This window comes from Chrysemys picta, chromosome 14, assembly GCF_011386835.1.
Source record: "Chrysemys picta bellii isolate R12L10 chromosome 14, ASM1138683v2, whole genome shotgun sequence".
Classification (NCBI taxonomy): domain Eukaryota; kingdom Metazoa; phylum Chordata; order Testudines; family Emydidae; genus Chrysemys; species Chrysemys picta.
In genome coordinates, this window is record NC_088804.1 from 26,789,981 (window position 1) to 26,798,526 (window position 8,546).

Here is an 8,546-nt window from a genome sequence, read left to right on the forward strand (position 1 = left end):
AAACGTTGCTGTATGATTTAGCTGCACTATTTGCTCTTGATCCAGTAATCTACAAAAGCAGCTCCGTACAGAGTTACTGCTTTCATCACCAGTTCCATTTCCTCCTCCTCAAAATTTTATACTGAAGAGGGACAGGTTTATCAATTAATTCTGTAGTGTAGTTGGGGGTGATTAGGGCACCAGTTTTTCTAATGCGCACTGATGAGCGGTGCTGGTTAAGGACCATAATGATAGGACTGTATATATAAACCAAGGTAGGCAAATTATTGATAAAGTTCTCCAATTTTTTTATAGGGTGAACCATGTGTCTCATTAATTCAGAGACTGATCAGAAAGCTATGCTCTAGTAATTCAGATACAGATAACAGATGCTGCCTCTGTGTACATTTCCCTGTGTTCTCTCATTCGGCTTTCAGGCTAAGGTTAAAGTATAAAAACTTACTGAAGTTGAGCCTTGAAATTTTAAAGCCAAGACTTACTCAAAATTAAGTACATCCCAACCTAGGGGGCACAGATAGAGCCGAAGATATAAAATGTAGTAGAAATGCAGCTTTCCAACTCAAAATTTCACTAATAAGGAAATCTTAGTGTACAAGAATCTAGGCTGTGTTGAGGCCTTATCTTCCAAGGAAACCATGTGTAAGCTGTGATGGTTAAAATGCACTTTTTTTTTTTTTTTGGTTAGGTTTTGACAACTTTGAGAAACTGCTTGCAGGAGCCCACTGGATGGTGAGTATGCCAATGCTTGTTAAATATTGTGTTCCCATTAACTTGGTACAATGTTGCTATTAAGACTGCTGATGGTGACAAACTTTTAAAGATCACCTGTGGAAAAGTACCTGTCTTCCCCAAGCTCCTTATTGTTTCCACTGCTTTGAAAACACTTTCTGTTGGAGCTCACCCCTTCCTTACCAATCTTAGATCGGTTTTTATTGCCACTCTTCAATTTGGGGGGGACAATTGGACCAAACTCAGAAGGAAGTAAATTTCTTTGGTCACTGTAGTTTTTTCTTTCCTACATAGGACAACCACTTCCACACTGCTCCACTGGAAAAGAATGTGCCAGTTCTGCTGGCCATGCTGGGTGTCTGGTATATAAACTTTTATGGCTGTGAAACTCATGCACTCCTGCCATATGACCAGTACATGCACCGCTTTGCTGCTTACTTCCAGCAGGTAAGGCTCAGCTTGTACGGAAGGTTGTCGAAGTCTGTGCATAGATAGTTCACGGCCTTTTGAGGTCAGGGTGCACTTGGCTTGTTAGGGTAAAGAATCCCTTTTTTTGATGGGGATCACTGGAGCGTAATATAACAGGCTGGAATATCACCTGGAATGGTCCCTTAGAATATGTGTTAACTACTTATGCTAAACTAACTGTTCCATGTAGTATTTAGCTGTGTTAGAGTACCTTTCCCAGACTTGACGAACTCTCTGTAGCTTGAAAGCCTGTCTTTCACCAGCAGAAGTTTGGGCCAATAAAAAAATGTTGCCTCAACCATCTTGTCTTTTTAATAGCTTGGGATTGACATTGCTAAAACACTGCCATTATATTAAGTATGCATTTTGGAGGGTTCTCAGGAAGAATACTATCTTGGTAACCGACAGCAATACAACTATTGGCTGTGTTCACAACCATCAGTAGAGAGGCTCATAAAAACCCTGTCTCAGCTCAGATTTTGTTAGCATCCCAACCTTCCTGATGTCAGCAAACCAAACTACTAACTTTAACATGTTTAAAATTGATAAAGATAAACAAAGTTAAAGTAAATGGAGAAAGTTGTTACAGGCCTAATAGAGGACTCCGCAAGAACAAAAAAACCCATAGGGTATATCTGATTATAAACTTCTAACCTCATTGCTTGTAGGGTGACATGGAATCTAATGGGAAATACATCACCAAGAAAGGCACTCGTGTGGACTACAATACTGGCCCTATTGTGTGGGGTGAACCTGGAACTAATGGGCAGCATGCCTTTTATCAGCTCATTCATCAAGGTACAACTGTAAAACTGGTGTCGGCTATGCAGAACACCTGGGCTTGGGAGGAAATTCTGAACACCAGATGCTGCAGAGGTTGCAGAATTATATTGTCTTGAGGGCAAGGTATTGGCTAAATTGGCATAGGCCTCTTACCTACCATCACCATATTGTTAACCAGTGGCCTTAGAAGGCAACATGCTCTGGTGTTGCAGCAAAAGGATTTAGACTTCTAAAAAACTAATACTCTAAAGTAGAGCTGGTCAAGAATTTATGAAATGTTAGTTTCTTGGAAAACTTGTTGCTATTGTCTTAGACTAGTTTAGAGTGGCTGAAACTTGTCAAAATTTTGGGTTTCTTCTTTTTAAGAAAACACTTCCTGCTTGATTTTAATACAAAGTATTCATAGGTTTCTAACATTGTCTTCCCTGTAGGAACTCGTATAATCCCCTGCGATTTTCTAATCCCAGTCCAGACCCAACATCCAATCAGAAATGGCTTGCATCACAAGGTAAAACTACTTGTGCTTGTAATCATTGGCAGCCATATTTCCTCTTACTACTGCTGAAGAGACTAGAGTTCATTCAACACTACAGTACATCAGAAGTCATCTGTTTGACACTGGACCACATTTTTAATGTCTGAGACTGCCCCCACACATGGGATGTGGCAGAACAATCTGACTTGAATACACAGAGGTTTTGTTCCTGCGGAACTTGCAACTCTCTAGTCTAGAGGCAGACAAAATATGGCCTATTGGTGCTTTGAGGGGTGGGGAGAGGGAGAGAATATTGCAGGCTTAGCCTGCAGATTGCAAGAAGTCAAATGTTCAAAGGAGATGAAACCTTTTCCTTAAGAGATGCTCCTGACCTCCAAGGTTTGCAAGTCCTTGGAGAATAATTCATAAAGATACCAACAGGCTATTTATCTTCTGAGCATTGTCTCCTAGAAACCTGGACTGATTTAATAAAGGTTTAATCAGTCCATTTATATTGGCACACTTTTTTTAACATAACTACAAACTGATTTTCCATTAACTTTCCCAGTGCTACCACTTTATTTCAAGCTTTGGGGGGGGAGGTGTCCTCAAATTGAATTACTTCCAGGGCCAATTTCAAATGGAGGTTGCCAGACTCCACTTAAATTGTACTCTAGATTTTTGTGACAAGATGTTAACACTGATTTCAGACAAATATAAAGAACTTTTTTTTTTTTTTCTTAAAGGGAGAAAAAGCCATTTCACTCAGTCATTCCTAGGCACATTAGAAATGATATATTATGGTGACCTGATAGGCACTACCCAAAACAGGATGTGATCTCTGCCTTGAAGAGCTTGCAAACTAACCCATGTGATGCAATGAGGAGGTAGCATGATAGTAAAGAGAGGAGGGATGATGGGTAACTGCAATATGAATGTTTGTTCAGGTAGGGCTGGTATGTGGCATGACATTAAGGTTTCTGTCTCCGAGTTAATGGATTTCTCAGCTAGCAAACTTTGTATAGGCCTTGAGGAGAAGCTGGTGAATTGGTGTCATCTGATTAAGAACATCCCATGGATTGGGGGGGGAGGGGGATGGCATGGAAGTAAGTGCAGACTCTTGTGGATGAAAGTGGTAAAACACAAGGAGCACTACAGAGGTCGGATCCAGTGCTGTGGTTATTGTGGTGGCTTCTGAGGGTGAAATCCTGGCCCCGCTGAAGTCTGATTTCACCCTGAATCTTTAAATGCTCCATGTCATATATTCATGACACTGAAAAGCCTTCTGACTCTACTTGGAGGAAGAAAAACCATATTTCTGTTGTGCTGTACCTGGTACCTCAATTTTAGCTCTATGTGACTTGCCTGAGCTTATGCAGCCTGGAATGGAATCCTGGTGCAGTCCTGGCCTCTTAAGCACTAGACCAGGGGTGGGCAACGTTTGGCACGCGGCTCGCCAGGGTAAGCACCCTAGCGGGCCGGGCCAGTTTATTTACCTGCTGACGCGGCAGGTTTGGCCGATTGTGGCCCCCACTGGCCATGGTTTGCCGTCCCGGGCCAATGGGGGCGGCGGGAAGCCGCGGCCAGCACATCCCTCGGCCCGCGCCGCTTCCCGCTGCCCCCATTGGCCCAGGACGGCGAACTGCGGCGAGTGAGAGCCACGATTGGCCGAACCTGCCGTGTCAGCAGGTAAATAAACTGGCCTGGCCCGCTAGGGTGCTTACCCTGGCGAGCCACATGCCAAACGTTGCCGACCCCCGCACTAGACAGTGCTCCCTCTCCATTAACTAGAAGGGCAGTAATTTGACTGGCTTGTTAATATCTAACTTCTTCCCATTAGATCCTTCTGGCCAACTTTCTTGCTCAGACTGAGGCCTTGATGAAAGGAAAGACTGCTGATGAGGCTCGAAAAGAACTGCAGGCTACTGGGCTGAGTGGAGATCCTCTGGAGAAACTTCTTCCACATAAGGTATCCATGTGGTGACAACTGTAATTCAAGTCACTCTGCTACATTTTGGTGTTAAAAGTGGTGTGTGTGTTGCAGAATTAGGGTGGGGTACTATTGAAATGTTTAAATGTAGTAGGCTAGGAGAAATGGGGCGCCTTCTGGTGGCAGTTGGCTAGATATGAGCAGCAGCAAGCTGCAAATGTTGAATTTTTAGAGATTCAGTGGTTAACTTGGGGGGGGGGGGTCTCTCTATGGGGCTAATTCCTCTTTAAAAACCAAACCATGTCATTGTTCTGCTACCAGAACACTGCAACCCTGCAGCACTTTCCAGACAGTACAGGCTTTTCCATGTCTAGCCCTGGAAGCCTGATCTTACTGCACTTGCTGTCATCCCCATAGTACTGAACATGTGCATTTAAAAGTCTGCTTGGGCCTAATTTTTAGGTCCAAACAAAATCCAAATCCAAGTGGGCAGACTTGTTTTCAACCTGACCCTCCCCCACCCCTCAAACCTGTGCCCATGAGGTCAGCACAGCAATAGCTGGGTGTGCCAGCATGCCCTGCTCCTGTCATCTGCAGTCCCCTGCTCTGTGTGCTGCAGAGTGAAAGGCACTGCAACTCCTTGGCACACTCACTCTGCATCACACCGTGCAGCTAATGGCAACATCCTGATCTGACCAGGACCCAACACTTGTCATTGAGCCCGGGTTGGGTTGCAGGGCTCTACTGTGCATGTTCCTGGCATTTGGAGATGACAATTTACTACTATTATGCTGACACATGTATTACGATATGGTCTATGGGGATGACCAACAGATTGAAATTGCTATTCTCTCCTTCTAATGCTCTTCTTGTTGCTCTCTGTACAATCTTTAATTAAAATAAAACATAACTTGGTGTGTGACTCTCTGGTACTAGGGGCCTGGAAAAATAGATTCATGTGACTCTGATGTGAGACTGTTTGGGATGTAACACTGTTTATTTTGTTTGAAAGGTCTTTGAAGGAAATCGCCCAACCAATTCCATTGTGTTTACAAAACTTTCCCCGTTCACTCTGGGAGCCTTAATTGGTAAATATGTCTCATTACTAGTAATGTTCAGTGATGTTTTCTGATGAGGCTTACAGTTAATTCTGGTTTGTTTTTTATAGCTATGTACGAACACAAGATCTTTGTTCAAGGAGTTGTGTGGGATATTAATAGCTATGACCAGTGGGGGTAAGTCTTACTAACCTCTATCTCCAATCCTTATGAACTATGGCACTCAACTTCTCACCTATGTAAAAAAGAAAGCTAAGGTAATGAAGCAAGTTAGCTACATATTCCTTGTGCTCTCCATCAAAGAGCAAAAGCTTCTACTGTGGCTCTAAAGACCTAGAAAGACAAGTCTATTTATGGGATAAAACATCTTATCCCCTGTTAAACCTGTGCATGGCATCAGATATAACTTTGAGGAAAGATTAAGGGAACTCTACTTTTATTAGCGTTAAGAAACTGTATATGGGAGGAGGGGAGAAGACTATAGGTGTTTTTGCAATACTTACAGAAATATTAGCAGTGGAGAAAGACACTGGGTCAGAGTTGACCAAGAAAGTATTACAAAAAGCAATTCCCCCCCGCCTCCCCCCCCAAGTAAAAGGCCAACCTGGATTACCTTCCATGTATGGAAACTAATAGTAGGCAATATGACAGCACAGCAGCTGCCAAGATACTGAAGCAACCAAAAAAAATCCACCTTTTGATTTCCTTTTCCTGTGCATAGGGTTGTCCTCTGACGTAGGAGCCCTAACACTAATGTAGACTGTATTGCAAATGATGCCCTCCACTGTCACATGAGGTGCATCTTGCACAACTTGGTCAAAACTACTAAAAATGACAAATTTGGGCCCCCAGAAACTGAGGTGCTGCAACTTGAGACCTCTTACAGGGGCCTGATTTTTCAGGAAGTGCTGAGCACCCTTCAGGAGCTCTTCAGTTGGGTACCTAAAACCACTAGTCACTTGAAAATCTTGGTTCTTGATTTAGCAGGCATGGACTTACCAAGTCACTAAATAAACCTTTTCTTTGCCTCGTGGGTCATGTGTATTTTTCTGAAGGACAGCAGCCCTTTGAGGGGTTTCCCACTTTTCTTCCTTTCAGATGAAGACTAGCCTTTCTCAGGAGCCAGTCAGTGCTATTCCTTGTCACTGTTACCACTGACTATGGCTCATAACTTACTCTCAGGTGTAGAAACTCCCAAGAGGAAGTAGAGGGGCTGGGATATGCATCAGATTCAGATGAAACTTGTACCTTCCTTTTTGAGAGGGCAGTGAAAGAGGATGAGGCCCTATAAAGCCCAGGACTCCACAAGGGAATCTGTTCTCCACGCCGGAGATCCAAGACCCTGTTCCTGCGCACTGCTAGAGTCTGATTTCTGCATCTCTCCTACATAACTGTGCTACCATGATTCTTCCAAAACATTGAAGTAGAAGTTGAACAGGGGTCTCTGCAGGGTGTAATGCTGTCTAGAACAGCATAACTCCTCCTTTCCCCACCTCACAGGTTATCCTTGCAGAAGGTGCCACCAGAGTGAGGAATGACACCTCTATAGTCCAGTGGTTAGGGCACCCATCAGGGAGGTGGGAGACCAGGTTCCTGTCCTATGCTGCTCTAGTGACTCTAATTTATCCAAAGTGGAACTGCTTCAACAGGAGAGAATGAGGGAGCCTCACTTCAGAATATCCTGAGGCTCCTGTTCAAATCTCTTCTCCCCATCAGGCAGAGTGGGAAACTGAGACTAGGTCTCTGATATCCATGGGGCTAAAAGTTAAGGGAGATGGCATCACTACCTCCTCTGGCCAGAGTCAAATGGAGATCTATCCAGTAGCCCATGGCAGGTAAGATATGCAGGGGAATGCCTCTCTTCCTTTGCTTTGTGGATCATGCTGGAGCTTAGGCGTGAGGTAGGCCTCTGGGCACCTAAATGACACAGCTGTGTGTATGCCCAGAGGCCAAAACTTAGGCACCTAGGGAATTTCCCCTGAAATTTTAGGTGCTGAGTGAGTTCAGGCACCAGCTAAGCAAGGTTTCATGGATCACAGTAGTATCTAAGTTGGAGTTTGTGCCTAAATATCTTTGTGGGTCGGGGCCTAAATGAGTTTGTACTAATTTTTTTTTTCTCCCCCCTGCATAAAATGCAGAGTTGAGCTTGGAAAGCAATTGGCTAAGAAAATTGAACCAGAACTGGATTCTGATGCTCCAGTGACGTCTCATGATAGCTCAACAAATGGGCTCATTAACTTCATCAAGAAGAATAAAGCTTGACCTGAAAGATTCAGAGGACACCACCAGTCTAACTGCCGAACACACAGATCAATGTTGTAGTAATTGCTTTTTAGCTACTTTTAACCAAAATAGCACTTTACACTTGGAGCCCCGTAACTTGTTGCAGCTAATCCTGTTCTGTTAAATGTGTTAAAAATGAAAGCTAGTTTTGTGAAACAGATTGTATAGTTGCCTTCTATTTTTGTGGTTGTCAAACTGTAAAGTGCAGCTGTGTCCCTCACTACTCCCTCAAAGTTGATCACATGTACTAAAATCAGAAAATAAAAGACCGTGGACAATAGAACCTCTTCACTCTGTTAAGTGCAAGCCTGATAATCCTAGCTTTACCAGTTAGTTCACTCGGTTTCAGTCTCTAACTTCAATTTGTGTCCTCTTCTTTTGAGACTGGTCTTACTGTAAGATAAGGGGTTTAGGATTAGGGGGAACTCCTTGCAGAAATCAAACTACTCAGTGTTGCAGCATTGCTCAGATTGTATAGTATATGTTCTGTGAATAATGGCCACTGTAACTCCCAGGGATTCATAGTCAGGGCCAGCTTTAGGACCTGCGGGGCCTGATTCCGCAGTTTGGGTCTTCGGCGGCACTTCGGCAGGGGATCCGCTCTGCGTCTTCCACAGCACTGAAGGACCCACCCCCCCGCTGCCAAAATTACACCCCAGAGTAGACACCCCCCACCGCTGAAATGCTGCTGGAGCGGACCGCCACCAGGTGAGCAGGGGCCCTCTTACCGGCAGAGCCTGATTCCAGGGAATCAGCCTAAAGCCGGCCCTGTTCATAGTTACTGCTATTGTGCTAAACAGATAGGGAAGGTTGACAAGTG

The 8,546-nt window shown here is 44.1% G+C and overlaps 1 protein-coding gene across 1 annotated transcript in view; it reads left to right on the top strand.

Annotated features, from left to right (window-relative positions):
* The window catches only part of GPI (glucose-6-phosphate isomerase), a 29,814-nt gene extending 21,808 nt beyond the window's left edge, over positions 1-8,006 (top strand). Inside the window, exons 11-18 of the mRNA XM_005289939.5 lie at positions 686-729; positions 1,024-1,176; positions 1,866-1,995; positions 2,412-2,488; positions 4,296-4,424; positions 5,398-5,473; positions 5,554-5,620; positions 7,582-8,006. Coding sequence (XP_005289996.1) covers positions 686-729; positions 1,024-1,176; positions 1,866-1,995; positions 2,412-2,488; positions 4,296-4,424; positions 5,398-5,473; positions 5,554-5,620; positions 7,582-7,705 — 800 coding nt within the window. The 3' untranslated portion in view covers positions 7,706-8,006. The remainder of the gene's footprint in view (positions 1-685; positions 730-1,023; positions 1,177-1,865; positions 1,996-2,411; positions 2,489-4,295; positions 4,425-5,397; positions 5,474-5,553; positions 5,621-7,581) is intronic.
* The last annotated feature ends 540 nt before the right edge of the window (positions 8,007-8,546 follow it).